Source organism: Protobothrops mucrosquamatus, unplaced genomic scaffold (assembly GCF_001527695.2).
Source record: "Protobothrops mucrosquamatus isolate PMUCROS unplaced genomic scaffold, P.Mucros_1.0 scaffold77, whole genome shotgun sequence".
NCBI classification, from domain to species: domain Eukaryota; kingdom Metazoa; phylum Chordata; class Lepidosauria; order Squamata; family Viperidae; genus Protobothrops; species Protobothrops mucrosquamatus.
The window spans coordinates 549698-566245 of NW_015386454.1; the positions used below are offsets into that span (position 1 = coordinate 549698).

At 39.8% G+C, this 16548-nt stretch overlaps 1 protein-coding gene across 2 annotated transcripts in view; it reads right to left on the minus strand.

Moving 5' to 3' along the window:
* The window catches only part of RGN (regucalcin), a 37684-nt gene that overhangs the window by 11091 nt on the left and 10045 nt on the right, over positions 1-16548 (minus strand). For both annotated transcript variants that reach the window (XM_015812282.1, XM_015812281.1), the window contains exons 2-3: positions 12402-12576; positions 11952-12134 (exon numbers count right to left, since the gene is read on the minus strand). In XM_015812282.1, the coding sequence (XP_015667768.1) occupies positions 11952-12134; positions 12402-12564 (346 nt within the window). In that variant the 5' untranslated portion in view covers positions 12565-12576. The remainder of the gene's footprint in view (positions 1-11951; positions 12135-12401; positions 12577-16548) is intronic.

Consider the following 16548-nt stretch of genomic DNA (forward strand, 5'->3'; position numbering starts at 1 on the left):
AGTAATTTTAATGGGAACACAGCAATCAATATTTGGCTTTTAATTAGGTTTTAGTGGGGTTATTTTGTGTATTTTTGTATGATTTTCTTTGTATCTTGTATATTGTATTTGTGTTTTTAATATGCTGTGAACCGCCCTGAGTCCTACGGGAGAAGGGCGGTATACAAATTAAATTAACATTAACATTAACATTAACATTCACTTAACAACCATGTTACTAACTTAATGATTGCAGTGATTCACTTAATAACTGTGGCAAGAAAGGTCGTAATATGGGGCAAAATTCACTTAACAACTGTTTCACTTAGCAACAGATGGACCAGGTAAGCAGAGTGCCCACATCAGCATATCGTGCCTGAAAACCCCAGCAGTGGCCAGGCAACCGAAGGGCAAGAAAGCAGGGAAAAAAGAATAAGTACAAAACACTTGTGAACAGGGAAGAAAGGGATAAACTTTCAAGGCAGGGAGTGGCAGTTAAAAGCAAAGCATCTCCTAGAAAACAGCCTGAGATTTTCAACAAAAAAGAAGTGCATATTACTTTATAAAGGGCCAAGAACTCTTGTAAATTCTTGAATTTTTAAAATTCCTGAATTCCTTTTAAAAAATTATTTTTTCAATTTTTTCAATTTCTTTCTTCAATTTTTAAATGAATTGTTCAAATTTTAATATTTTTTCAACTCTTAAATATCATTTTTAATTTTATTTTTTTTTCAATGTTTAAATCTTTTAAAGTTGTTTTTTCAATTTTTTATAAAATTCTTTTTTCAATTTTTACCAATTTTTAAAATTCTTTTTTCAACTAAACATTTTAAAAAAAGTTTACTTATTTTAATTATTTAGAAATTTTTACATTCTTAATGATCTAAGAGGAAAAAAATAAAAAAATCACAGAAAACAGGGAAGATAGTGATGAATTTTTCAAGATAGAGATCAAAAAAACTAGAACTCTTGTAAACTACAATAATCCCCCAAGTACAAATGTTTATTTAGTGAATTTTCACAAGAACGAATTTATTCAGGAAGGGTGCGTACATTAGAAATTCAAAACTGTGATCAAAAAGAGGCCTCTGTAGCTATGTGACTTGGATTCAGTCACTGCTGCAGCAGCGGCCATTTTTAACTCTGTGACTTGCCTGTGCCGTTTAGGATTATGACATGGAATTTCCTGAAGCTGACAGGGTTTGTGTTTGTTTGTTGTCCCTGGTCACATGGCCAAACAAGATCCAGTGATTTTTGCAGCTGGCACCAAGTTTGTTTTTATTTTTTTGGTGCTGTGTGGAGCATCTGCAGCTGCTGCGGTTTGAGGACTAGAGTGCTAGAATTTAAGGTGACCAACTGTCCTCCTTTAGGGAGGACAGTCCTCCTTTTGTAAGCTCTGTCCTCCCTCGAAAAGTGTCCTCCTTCATGTCCTCCTTTTTGATATTTGAAGACTAATCTGCAGGGCTTTTTTTTCTCATAGAACGCTCAGAACGGTGTTCCGGCACCTTTTTTTGATGGTTTTTTTTTTTCAAATTTTGCATGAGCTGTGCTACTCCCCCTATTGGCTTTTGAAAGCCAATAGGAATTGCTGCTGAGCACGCCAAAACACCCGGCCGGCAAACTTTGCACATGCAAGTTGTCTGCAGCGAAGGCGAATTGGCAGGAACTTTGCACCCCTCCCTGCTACCCAACTACACCATCTCCTAGTTAGTTCCGAAGATACCTGGAGGAGACTGGAGCGGTAAGTTTCTCTTGATCTTCGGCTCTGCTAGGGCAATAATGGCTGCAAGCGCAAGAGGCAGGGGCGGCGGGGTTAGAGTTAGGGGGTGTGAGGGGCGGCAGCGGCTGGCTGCCCCCCATGCTGTGGGAGCCGCGGGGCCCTCTCTACATGGGGCTGCGCAGGGTGGGCAGTGGTGCTGGCGGGGCGGCTGCAGGTGGGGTGTGTCGACAGCGGGCTGCCCCCCGGGGCTGGAGCCAGTGCAGCTGGTGCTTTGGGAGCCGTGGGGCCCGCTCTACACGGCAGGGCAGCGGTGCTAGCGGGGCGGCTGCGGGCGGGGGCGCGGCGGGCGGTTGACCTTCCATGGGCCGAGCCAGCTTTTACGATATTTTTTTTCTTCAATTTATTTGTGTCCTTCTTTTCATTGTAAAAAAGTTGGTCACCTAATAGAATTGCTTCTGTAAGTATTTTAAAATATTATTTTTCTGTTACTCTATAGTACTGCACTGTTTTTTGTAAGCACTTTGGGAACTGCTCTGCTTCCCTTTAAATATTGTACTTTGCAAACTATTGTGTTTGTAAGTACAATACTTTGCAAAGATAGGGTTTGTTTGTATTTGCTTTGAAACTGCTTGTGGAAATGCTAGCCAGCATCTACACAAAGCATTCTATAACTTTGTGTTTCCTTGCTTTTATTTTGGAGATTAATATATATTACTGTAGTTTGTAGATTTAAAATTGAAATTGCCTCCAGAAGTTGTGGGTGCCCCATCACTGGTAGCTTTTAAGAAGAGACTGGATAGGCATTTATCAGAAATACTCTCTTGTGAGAGCAGTAGGTTAGACTAGATCAGGGCTTTTCTACCAGTGGTACGCGTACAACCGGTGGTACATCGGTACCTGGCAGGTGGCACGCTTACGATGGGTTGAAAAGCACTGTAAAAAAAGTGTAAAAAAATATTTTACATGTATATTTAAAGAAAATAAAAAAGAAGATACAACATTACAAAATGTATGGGATACAGCCAAAGCATACTTTAGAGGTATAGCTATAACATGGCGGAAAAAAACCAAAGAAAAAAGACAACAATATACTGTATACTATTAAGGGAAGAATTTAAAAAACTAGAATTAGAATTACAAATAAATCCAGAAAGGAAAATACTGAAAAGACAAATGGAAATAATAAAACATAAATTAAATTTAATAGAATCAGAAAAACTGGCATAGCAAATTAAAAGAGCAAAACAAAACCTTTTTGAAAATGCAAATAAACCAGGAAGATGGTTAGCTTACAAACTTAAAAAACAGGAGAAAAAAATTGATAAATAGCTTAGTAGATGAAAAAGGCTGTTTATAATTTAAAAATGAAGTAATAAAAAGATAATTAAAGAATATTATGAGAAACTATGTAATATAGAAGAAATTTCATGGGAGAAAATAATTCAATATATGGAAAAAAAATAATTTACCAAAAATTTCAGAAAACTTTAAAACTATGTTAAATGAGAAAATAACAATGATGGAACTGACAGAGACTATAAGACAAAAAAAATATGAAAAAGCACTGCACCAGATGGGTTCCCGGCAGAGTTGTACAAACGTCTACAAGATACATTAAGTATACCATTGAAAGATGTGTGTAATGAATTGTTGAAGGAAAAGTCTTCATCATGGTTCAGTCCAAGCTGGGAATAAACAACATGGCGATTGCTTTAGAAAGAAGGTTGCAGTTTATTGAAGAGGAGAGCCAGACAGAAAGATGGCTCTGGAATAAAAGAGAGCGAGCACATGTAGGAAGTGGGTTTTTATACCCTCTGGGGCTCTTGAGGTTATTTCCTGTTCCTGTTTGAGACTTTGTATTTCCTGTGTCATGTATTTTGACCTGAGTCTGAGTGTGCCCCTCTGGCATCTGTGGGTTAATCCTATTATGTCCTGTCTTAGAGTTTGGGTGGGGCATGTAGATTTTAGGTGTCTTTGTCTTCCTAAACTTCTGGCTGGGGGCCTCCAACCTTCCTGAATGGTTTACATCTACATTTCTACAGAGCTGGTTTCTGCTTGGGGGAGGGAGACTTGGGGCTATTAAGAAAAACTAACTAGGCATGCTTTTCTGCCTCTTTAAGATCCTTTGAAGAAATATATTTTTCTGCTCTTTTAATATTTCTTTCTCTGGGGGGCTGACTTCCCACAGAACTTTTATTGGAGGCTAAATTCCCAAACACATGGACAGAAGCAAATATTACTTTGATACCAAAAGAAGATTCAGACCTGACACAGATAAAAAAATTACAGACCAATATCATTAATAAATGTGGACTATAAAATCTTTACTTCAATAATAGTGGAGAGACTGAAAAGATTTCTAATTGAATTTATACATCCAGATCAAAATGGATTTCTACCAAAGAGACAAATAAAAAATAATTTAAGAGTTATAATAGACATATTGGAATATTATAAAATGCATTCAGGGAAACAATTGGCATTAGTATTTCTAGATGCTCAAAAGGCATTTGATAATGTTTCCTGGCAATTTATGACTCAACAACTAAAAATAATGGGCTTTGGACAAAATTTTATAAATATGATTACAACAATATATCACAAACAAACAGCAAAAGTGATTGTAAATGGAGATTATACAGAGAATTTCAATATAAGAAAAGGCACAAGACAAGGATGTCCACCACTGTTACTTATTTTAACTTTGGAAGTTCTAAATAGAAATATTAGATAAGACTCAGAAATTAAAGGAATAGAAATAAAAGGTGAAACTTATAAATTGTAAGCATTTGCAGATGACTTGGTATTCATCCTAGAGGAACCTTTAGAGATGATTCCTAAATTATTGGAAAAGATAGAACAGTGTGGAGAAATAGCAGGACTGAAGATAAACAGAGAAAAAACTAAAGTGATAGTTAAAAATCTTACAGATAAAAAAAAGTGTCAGAAAAGATAGAATTACAAATAGTAAAAAAAGTTAAATATTTGGGAATATACCTGACAGCAAGATGTTCAACGATAAAGGAAGATAACTATATAAAACTACTGAATCAAATAAAACTTGACTTGGAAAAATGGAAAAACTTGCAACTGTCAGTGTTAGGAAGAATTGCCACAGTGAAAATGAACATATTACCAAAAATATTGTTTCTATTTCAAACGATACCTATAAAACTGGAGAAAAAATTCTTTGAAGACTTAAATTCTCTAATTTTAAATTTTATTTGGCAAGGAAAGAAAGCTAGAATTAAACTGAAAATGTTACAAGAAGCTAAGGGCAATGGAGGCTTTGGCTTGCCAGAGTGGGTTTTATGTTATCAAGCATCAGTACTAACATGGGTAAAAGAATGGATAACTCTTAGAAATAAAAGGTTGTTGTATTTGGAGAGACATGACTTACAACTCGGTTGGCACGCTTTCTTATGTTATGGGAAAAATAAAATTCATAGATATTTTCAAAACCACTATATTAGAAATGCATTATTAACATGGGAAAAAATAAAATTGACTTACAATCCTAATGGGTAGGCTCTATTAGGTTCGTACCTTAAGGACTACCTGTATTGTAAACTGACACTTTGCAAAAAGTAAAATATTTCATTTTTAGAAATTTTTATTTTTTTTAGCAAACAAACAAAGAAAAAAAGTCATGGAGATAGAGACTGATATTATAGTGACCTGCAAAGTGTGCAGTATGTTTCAGCTTATGCCCACAGAAGACCCAAACTATGTACATATCAAATGTAATCTATTTGAATTACTAGAAGAAAAAGTAAAGGGTTCAGAGGCAACTCCAGCCACTCTGAAACTCAATGAACAAAGCAAGAAATCCAAAACTAAACAAGAAGACTATACCAAAATAAAACACAATAGAGAGCAAACAGCTTCTTAAAAAATGACCCCATATATGAACATAAAAAAGAAAACTGTTACACCTAAACTGAACACAATAGGGAACAAATAGCTTCCGTTAAAAATGAGCCTACATATGTACCTAAAGAGCAAGACCGATGGAAACATGTCACTTTTAGAAAAAAAAACAACCAAAAGCAAAACCCCTATTATCTCCCCTAGTGCACTCCAATGAAGCCCCTCTGGAACTGAACAATTGCTTTCATGCTTCCCCCTAGAAGAAAATATACAGAAAAGAGCATTCATCAATTGTTTCTTAAAAAAAAGAGGCACAGCCCAGCATTCTTGCAACAGGAAGAAAAGTATTCCAGACTTCCCTAAGAAAAAAAGGTGAATATTGGTGATAAGAGATTCAGTTCTTAGGGGAACAGAAACTATAGTCTGCAGACCAGCAGTCAATCTAGGGAGGTATATTGTCTCACTGAAGCAAAAATCAAAGATATAACTGAGCACCTTACTAAAATAATTAACCCCATGGATTACTACCCCTTTCTTCTCCTACACATAGGGACCAATGATACAACAATGAATCTGAAAACAATAACAAGAGATTATGAACAGCTAGGGAAGAAAATTAAAGAATTAATAGCACAAGTGGTGTTTTCATCTTTACTTCCAACAAAAGGCCAATATTCAATGAGGGGGCAAAGGATTTTAGAAATGAACCACTGGTTTAAAAACTGCTGTCAACAGAACTTTGGCTTCCTAGACTATGGTCTGTATTACCTACATGAAGCACTACTGGCAAGGGATGGACTGTACCTCACAAGAACTGGAAAGAATATATTTGAAAAATGACTGGCTCATCTTATTAAAAGGGTTTTAAACTAAAATTGAGGGGGGAGAGGGGGCAATCTTCATCACCTATAGAACCTAATTCCAAGCAAAAATCACTAGATAACCAATCAAATAATGAGGAAGGGAGTAAAGAGAAAAAAATAAACATAATGAAATAGAGAGTGATGAAAAGGATGTAAAACTCAGTTACAAAGTAGGAGATACAAGAAATATACCCAAGACCAATAAAGGACTCACTTGCCTATACACTAACGCTCAAAATTTAGGGAACAAACAGGGTGAACTTGAAGTATTAGTACATGAAGTTGCCATTACTGAAACTTGGTGGGATGAAGCTCATGACTGGAATGTGGTGATGGAAGGATACAAACTATTCAAAAGAAAGAGACCTAACAAAAGAGGAGGTGGAGTTGCATTATATAATAATGATAATGATATTGATAATAAAGTTGGAAGGGACCTTAGAGATCATCTAGTCCAACCCCCTGCTCAGGCAGGAAACCTTATACCATTTCAGACAAATGGCTGTCCAGTCTCTTCTTAAAAACTTCCAGTGTTGGTGCATTCACCGCTTCCGGAGGCAGGTTGTTAGGGTTGCCAGGTGTCCACTATTTGAGTGGACAGTCCACTTTTTTCACATTATGTTCACTATTTTTTTTCACAAAATAGTGGACATTTTTTTATTCAAAAGCTTTATGATGAAATGGTACATAATCTAAAGCTGTACAGTCTACTTTTTTTACTACTTAACACCCCCCCCCCCGCTTGTCCGCTATTTTTGGGAAGCAGACCTGACAACCCTACAGGTTGTTCCACTGGTTAATTGTTCTAACTGTCAGGAAGTTTCTCCTTAGTTCTAGGTTGCTTCTCTCTTTGATTAGTTTCCATCCGTTGCTTCTTGTCCTGCCTTCAGGCACTTTGAAGAATAGCTTGACTCCCTCTTCTTTGTGGCAGCCCCTGAGATATTGGAACACTGCTAACACTGTAAAAAATCACTACAGCTCTACAGAAATACACAAAACCAAGGATGAAAACCTCCTAGAATCCATATGGGTCAATATAAAAGGGGGGGAAATGACATTGCTATAGGAGTATACTACAGGCCACCCAACCAAGCAGAAGAAATAGATGCATATATATAGGAAACATACCACAGTAGTAATGGGAGACTTTAACTACACTGATATCAACTGGGAGACAAACTCAGCAGCAAGTGGGAGATCAAACAGATTCTTAACCAACTTTAGCTGACAACTGTGTCATCCAAAAGGTAGAGGAGGGAACTAGAGGAAAAACTACACTGGACCTAATTCTTACTAATAGAAAAGAAGTGATAGAGGGAGTTGATGTTACTAAAACCTTGGGCAAGAGTTACCACGTCATGTTGGAATTCAATATAACGCAAACGCAAGCAATAGAATATAATCCAACCACTGCCTTAAACTTTAAAAGAGCTGATTTTAACAAACTTAGAGAAAGCCTAAGTAAAATTTCATGGATAAAAATCCTAAAAAGGGAAAACAACTTAAGAAGCATGGGAAACACTGAAAAATATTATCATAAAAGTATAGTCCAACACAATATCACTGAAAAAAAAACAAATCTAAGAAGAAATCAGCATGGTTACACAAACATCTCGGTGATAAACTGAAAGACAAAAAGGATAAGTACAAAAAATGGAAAGAAGGACACATAATTAATGCAGAATATCAGCAGATAGCCAGAATCTGCAAAGATGAAGTCAGGAAAGCAAAGGCTCAGAATAAACAAAGTCTTGCTACAAAAGTCAAAGATAATAAAAAAGGTTTCTTTCAACATATAAATAACAAGGAAACAGTCAAGGAAACAGTCATTCCACTAAAGAGAGAAAATGTCAAGGAGTAAAAGTAGAGAGAAAGCAAAGTTGCTTAACTCATTCTTTGCACCAGTCTTCACGCAAAAAACACTATAGCCCAATCTACCAAAAACATAACTGTAAAAGACAGACTAGAAATAAAAATTAAAATAAGCAAAAAAAATGGTAAGAGAACACCTGTCTGACCTTGATGAATAAAAATCACCAGGATCTGATGGATTACATCCCAGAGTTCTGAAGGAGCTGGCAGATGTTATTTCAGAACCATTGTATCGTATCTTTAAAAAATCTTGGAGCACTGGGGAACTACCAGAGGATTGGAAAAGAGCTGGTTCCCATCTTCAAAAAAGGAAAAAAACAGACTCAGGAAACTATAGACCAATCAACCTAACATCAATATCTGGGAAGATACTGGAAAAAATAATAAAAAACCAGATCTGTGAACATCTAGAAACAAATAAAGTTATAACTGGTAGCCAGCCCAGGTTTGTTAAAAACAGATCACACCAAATCATTCTTATTTCATTCTTTGACAAAGTGACTAAATTAGTAGACCAAAGGTCCCCAACCATCCTGGGTTTGTGGCGGGAGGTGAAGGTGCCTTTATGCATGCGAGAACAGGGTCAAGCGTACACACGAATGGGCCGCACGCATGCACGAATCACCCACGAGTGTGCACATGATGCAAATGGAGCCACGAGTGCCCAGGCGATGCTAGCACCCGGGTGATGCTGCGATACTAGTGCAAGTCGGGGGAGTGTGCACTCACGGCGACGATAGTGCCTGTCCAATGCCACTGTTCTAGCGTAAGTGGGAGGAGTGTGCACTCGCAGCAACGCTAGAGCCTGCATAATGCTCGTGGCATCACTAGCACTGGCACGATGCCATGATGTTAGAGCAAGTGGGGGATACGAGCGCGTACATGCGCATGCACTAGCCAGGTCCACGGTTTGGGGTCCCCTGTAGTAGACCACCAAAATGCTGTGGACATAATATACTTAGACTTCAGCAAGGCATTTGACAAAGTAGAGCACAACTGCCATGCCTCCGTCCGAGCCTGACTCCGAGGAAGACTTCTCTGTTGAGGCCCAGGAGGGGGTATCTGTGGCTTCGGAGGACTGTAGGGAGGAGCAGGCTGAGGCAGGCCAGGGCCCTTCAGGTTTGGAACAGGAAAGGCAGAGATCAGGCGAGGAGCAAGCCCCCCCCCACCTGATCCTAGAGCAAGGAGAGCAGAGAGGAGGAGAGAACAACGGAGGCAGGCTCAATTGCTCAGGAGGAGAGCGTCCCACCCCACTCCACAAGGCACACCTGGGGATTAGGATTTAAGGAGATGCTGTGGGGTGGGGCATTTGCCAGGAACAAACGTGGTATCTTGAGATAGTTGTGAATTGTGCTCTTGTCTGTGTTTAACCTGGACACTTTGAATTCCGGACCAGTTTGTTTCACAACCACAGACTGCATTCCTGAGTCTCTCCTTGCAGTTTGCAGTTTGCAGTTTGCAGTTTGCAGCTTGCAGTTTGCAGTTTGCAGGCAAGTTGAAAGTTAAAAGGACTCTACATTTTTTTTGTTATCTGTCTTGTCTTGAGAATATTGTAAACTTCCCTGGCTGTATTGGTTGAACTCTTGCCAGCATATGTGGGAGCTTTTGGGCAACATTGGCAATGATTAAAGGACTGCTGTTCTTACTAGCCGACTGCTTTGCCTCCATTCGGGGCCCTGGGTCATCACAACAACCTGCTGCTTAGTAAGCTAGAAAAAGGTGGGATAGACAACAACACCATCGGATGCATCTGTAGCTGGCTGACAAACTGTACTCAATGAGTCATTCTTAATGGTATTACATCTACATGGAGGGAAGTAAGCAGAGGGGTACCAAAAGGTTCTGTCTTAGGCCCAGTATTCTTCAATATCTTCATAAATTAAGTCATTTATGAGGGAATAGAGGGAGAACTCATCAAATTTGCAGATGACACTAAGCTGGCAGGAATAGCCAACAGCCCAGAAGACAAGCTCAGGATCCAAAACTATCTTGACAGACTTGAGCAACATGAAATTTAATGTGGAGAAAAGCAAGGTTTTACACCTAGGCAGGAAAACCCAAAGGCACAAGTACAGAATAAGCGAAATCTGGCTCAAAAACAGTAACTTTGAGAGGGATCTTGGAATCCTAGTGGACGATCACTTAAACATGAACCAGCAGTGTATAAACAGAGGCATAGAATCAAAATCATATGTATCACTTTAGTATCACTTTATAGAGCCTTAGTAAGATCACACTTGGAATACTGCATTCAGTTTTGGTCACCACGTTACAAAAAAGTTATTGAGACTTTGGAAAAAGTGCAAAGAAAAGCAACCAAGATGATTAAAGGCCTGGAGACAAAAACATCTGAAGAACAGTTGCAGGAATTGGATATGGCCAGTCTAGAGAAAAAAGGACTAGGGGTAGTGGTGGGATTCAAATATGTGAACAATATGTATGGATGCCAGAAGTCCATTCTGGTCTGGGCAACAAAAAATTAGCTACCAGTTCTGCCGAAGTGGTGCGAACCGGCTGAATCCCACCATTGGCCAGGGGTGACATGATAGCAGTATTCTAGTATTTGAGGGGTTGCCACAAAGAAGAGGGGGTCAACTTATTTTCCAAAGCACCAGAAGGCAAGAAACAATGGATGGAAAGTAATCAAGGAGAGAAGCAACCTGGAATTAAGGAGAAACTTCCTAAAAGTGAGGACAATTAACCAGTGAAACGGTTGCCTTCAGAAGTTGTAGGGACTTTATCACTGGAGGTTTTTAAGAAAAGACTGGACAGTCACCTATCTGAAATGATATAGGGTGTCCTACTTGAGCCAACGGTTGGAATAGAAGACCTCCAAGGTCCCTTCCATCTATATTTTGATTGATTGGATTGGATTAACTATAGGATTTAAACCAGGGTAAGGTGGGGAGAAGAGAAGATGGGTTTGTTATGCAGAAGTAGATTACATGTGAGACAAATTGCAAGTACCTTGTAAATTAACAATTTAATACCTTAAAAATATTGTTTGTTGAAATTTTCTGTGGTGATAGAAATAGTCCCTGGTTAAGTTTGAGAAAAAATGTACTGGGAAGATTTTAAAATTAAAACAATTGGTTTCAAAATCAAAATACAAACTATCCCAGTTAAAAATAAGTTTTTATGGACAAAAGAAAAATGTACACATATCCAGCACTTGAAACTCAGTAGGCAGATAGGATCATATGCACACACCACAGCAAGTTACTATAATAGGGTCAGGACTGATACATATCCTGGTGATCAGTGTGATGGTCAATGAAATTTGCAGCAAACCACAGTAACACCAAAAGGATGTCCCACAATGACATTATCCTAAAAATGTTACCATTATATGACGGAGTCTTATAGTGTGATACAAGTACATAAGCCACAGCATTTGATTTAGAGATTGTCATACATTCTTCATCATTTGCCCATTCCATTCCTCAAATAATATGTATGGTTAATGGTATGGAAGTGTAAATGTAGGACCTCATTTTCTCCTCAGCAACTCAGCCCTGCCTATGGAAGGAGCAGCAGAGATCAAGGTCTACTGAATGGAACTAGAAACTACCATCTTACAAAGGATACAATTTCTTGAGGAGAAAAAAATGAATATTTTTTTATAGATTGAATTAAGACCTAGTTACCTGCAACTAGTCTTCCTGCAGGATCCACTTTCCCATCATTGAATCGGTTGTTGGGTTTATCCTTCTCCACCTCAGTAATGGTGGTAACGGACTTCTTTTTCCAGTCCAGAGCTGCAAACTTGGTTCCCCATGTAATAATGTAGCCACCAGATTTACGAAGTGATACAGTGCTCACTGGGGCATCTGGAAACCACATTAAAGGGATTAGGAGGAAAGAAGAAATGGTAGTAACAAAAAATAACTGTATACCTAACAATTTTGCTAACTTTCCTTTGAAAGTTGTCATGTAGTATTTCACAACAGCCAGCCTGATCCTCCACCCAAGACAACATGCTGGTTTTTTGTGTTATTCAACTATTAACATGCTTCTATCACTTAAGCTTTAGAACATTAAATATTCAAGAATAAAGGGAAACATTTAGCTTATTAAAATGAAACTGTTTTACTTACCCACAGAAATACTTTGCACTTCTTTAGTGAGAGAATGCCACCGATAGACCTTTTGGTCGGTTATGTCTACAAAAAGAAGGGAATTGTCCTTTTCCTCCCACACAGGCGATTCTCCAATCTCGCAGTTAACTGGCACAACACATTCAACTTTGACAGATGACATTGTGTCTTGTTTCTCCAAAAGCAATCAAGGAATAAACGCAAATGTTACCTTAAATTAGCCAAACTGGATATCTTTATAGACTTCAATAGAAGCTAATTATAGACCTTTGGTTGTTCAGTTCAGCAGAATTTCAATCATTAATCTGATGATTTAAAGTACAATTTAAAAAGTTTACCCAATCAGTTGCCTCTGCTTTACCCTGGCTTCCAAAATCTCCCCAAACTTAAAGCAGCTGGTATTGCTAATCTTTAATGGCAGCTATTATCTCCACAGTTAAACATTGCCAAGTTCCTGCTGAATATGGGTTTTTTTGAGCTTATGTGTGTGTCTGCAAATACTAATAAGTAGGTCAAACTTCAAAAGATCTTTGGTCAGCATTCTTTTCAAAATGCTTGCCTGCTAAAGAGAAGAGAGAGAAAAAGAAAATATTGTATATTGCTATGTTAGTTCAGTGGAAATGTTCTGTGCAAAGGCATGAAAAATAACTTGAAAGAGGCAGCAGATGTTATACCTGAAAAAATGGCCATTGGTACTGCTGATGTATAATACTACTAGCTATATAATTTCATTAAGCTCAACGTGCTTTCTCAATAACACTTTGGCATAGAAAAATTGCAGATAAAAACTTTACTGTGCCAAACACATGTGAAAGTAGCTATATTGGCAAAAAACACTGAGCCAGGATTTTGCAGAGATTCAAAGGGCAAAATACTATTCTGAGTACACCGGAGAACACATGTAGTGTCTTACAGGAACCACCTAAACCAGTGTTTCTCAACCTTGGGAACTTTAAGCTTTGAAGACTTCAACTCCCAGAATTCCCCAGCCAGCATGGGGGATTTTTGGAGTTGAAGTCCACACCGCTCAGAGTTCCCAAGGTTGAGAAACAGTGACCTAAACCCAAATGTGCCTTTTACTGGGTTATATCAACTGTTGTGGCCAGTCAAGGATGCTCAGGGAAAGTGCAGCTAAGATGTTCAATATATGCACTTTATTCTGGCCCTCTGTACAGACCTATTAGCCAATTACAGTGTTGTTCAGTGTGTCCTGAAATGCTGATCTATATCAGGTTATGGTTCAGACAGTCATGCAGTCACAGAACCTAGAATTCAATAAGATATGACTATGACTAGATGTAATACAAACATGAGTGTGCTGGTCAGAGTATATAGCTAGCTTAGGAATTAAGAACTGTTCCCTTAAGGGATTGGCCTTCTGGGTAATGTATTATTATTATTATTATTATTATTAGTGTTGGGATTGGCTACTGGGAGGGACTTCTGTTTTATTACGGCATATCCTGGTTACGTGCCAGTCAGCGAGGTCTCTATGAATTCCAGCCACGAGGATTAGTAGCTCCGTTAGTATGGAAGAAGCTATTTTCCTTTTACCTATGTGATGGGTCCAGATTACAGTCTATATTCCAGAAGAATCTCTACAGTAACTGTAAGTTATTGACTTGAGGATGCCTGATGAATAAAGTTATTTGCATGAATCCCTTCCATGGAGTTATTCTGCCTGTATCAAGTAATATTCGTCAATCTCCTTTGCTTGAACCAGGACAGTAAAAGGAAATATATGTTTCTTCCTTCGCTTAAAGTAAAAAAGAATCAATCTTCTTCTGCCTACTTAAAGTAAAAAAGATTAGAAATCTACCTCTGATCTTTGCCTGCATGCTTCTTCTGCCTGCCTATATAAAGAGACAACTTAGAAACGGAGAGATGTACAGTATGTGTATTTGAATCTTCTCTGCCCGGCTCAGCATTTCCAAGTAGAAAGATTGCATCTTTGCTCAAAGTAAGAAACAACACCGTTTGCGTTTGTCTAAGAGATCACTCAGAACTTGCCTGGCAAACCCAGCTAGCCAGCCCACCCCCCTTGTTTGAATTGCCACTCTGCATGTTTGTAGGAGAAAGCAATTTGTTGCTAAGAGACAGGACAATTTGCATGAGAAAGCTAGCCAGCATCAGAATGTGAAAGCCGATATCTCCTACAGAAATCTCCTGTGTTGCAATCACAGAGGAGACAAATGATCCCAGCCTATGTGATTAAGTGAAGCCTTCAGCTGTTCCCTTGACTATTGCTTGAAGAGAAATAGCAAACTGAGCCTCTTTTATAGTGCAAACTTCCACAGTCTAACTTGGAATTTCGATATCAGGAAAGCAAGCATTTAGAAATTCCAGAAGCGGATGCCCAAAAGCTTTGCAGTTCTTATTAAAGGGATCAGGCAAAAGCCAGTCTATCCTAAGCGTAGTCTAGGTGCAGCGCCCTCTGGTGGCCAATCTGCAAACAATAGGCCTGTATTCAAGCTGTCTGTATACAACGCACCATAGTGGCCTAAACACAGCGCCCTCTGATGGCCAATCTGCAACAACAGGCCAGCATTCAAGCTATCTGTATACAGCGCACCCTAGTGGCCTAGATGCAGTGCCCTCTGGTGGCCAATCTGCAAACAACGCCAGCATTCAAGCTATTTGTATACAATGCACCCTAGTGGCCTAGACACCACGCCCTCTGGTGGCCAATCTGCAAACAACAGGCCAGCATTCAAGCTATTTGTATATAGCGCATCCTAGTGGTCAAAGAGAAAATTCTATTAAAGTCTTCTGAAATATCCAGGACTTCTCTAGTCATGGCAGAGAGTCCCAATGTGCCAGAAGAGCAGGTCCTTCCAACTAACCTCGATTTGTGTGCAGAACCTGATGTACAAAATTGGGAAAAGGCAGAAACATCTCAGAAACCTTATGACTTGAGGCATCAAAGAAAGCCCACCGAAGCCAAGCAGTCAAGCCTGCTGGAGAAGTGGGATAGCCTCTATCAGCGTCATGAGGAATCCTGGGAGAAGCTGCAGAAACTCTGCTACGCATCCAAAGATAAGCTTTCCCCCAAGTGCATTTGTTCTTTGGAAGAGGATATGGACAGACTTCTCCTAAAATGGACAGACTATGAATGCTGCCTCACAGACATCCAGTCGCAGCTAGGAATTTAGCATTCAAAGAGGAAATGCAACACCTCAAGCTGATAAACAGAAAGCGTGAGAAGCTCCTACAAAGCAGCAAAGAGTCTCTCCAAGCCGAACTTCAGGCAAAGGACACACTGAGCTAGAAGGCTGAGGCCGAAGTGTCCCATCGTTCGCATGCACCATCCCAGCGGTCACACATGGCTTCCTCTCACACCTCTAAGAAAGCCTCGTCCTTTCATCATAAGTCACAATGGTCTCAGGCGTGTACCAGCGTGTCACAGCAACCTTCTGTCTCAGGCGCCTCCCATCACTCTAAAGCAGCGGTTCTCAACCTGTGGGTCGCGACCCTTTTGGGGGTCGAACGACGCTTTCACAGGGGTCGCCTAAGACCATCGGAACACACATATTTCCGATGGTCTTAGGAACCGAGACACCGCTACTCTATCCAGCCGCCGCCGCCCTCCTCCTCCTCCGCTGGCTCCTCTGCCTCCAGGGCGCCTTTCTCCTCCAACAGCACATGCTCCTGCTGCTGCAGCACCATCGCACATGCCTCCCCTTTCCCCTTCAATCTTCCTTCCTTCCTTTCCCCTTCAATCTCCTTCCTTCCTTCCTTCCATCTCCATCTCCATCCCTTCCCCTTCAATCTCTCTCTCCTTCCTTCCTTCCTTCCTTCCCCCTTCAATCTCCTTCCTTCTCCATCTCCTTCCTTTCCCCTTCAATCTTCCTTCCTTCCTTCCTTCCCCCTTCAATCTCCTTCCTTCTCCATCTCCTTCCTTTCCCCTTCAATCTTCCTTCCTTCCTTCCTTTCCCCTTCAACCAGGCATACGGGTCTGGATGGGGAGAAACAGACTCAGGCTCAACCCTTCCAAGACTGAGTGGCTGTGGTTGCCGGCTCCCAGGCATAGTCAGCTGACTCCGTCGCTGACTATAGGGGGCGAAACTCTGGCTCCCTCAGAGAGGGTACGCAATCTGGGTGTCCTCCTGGATCCACGGCTGACACTGGAAGACCAGTTGACGGCTGT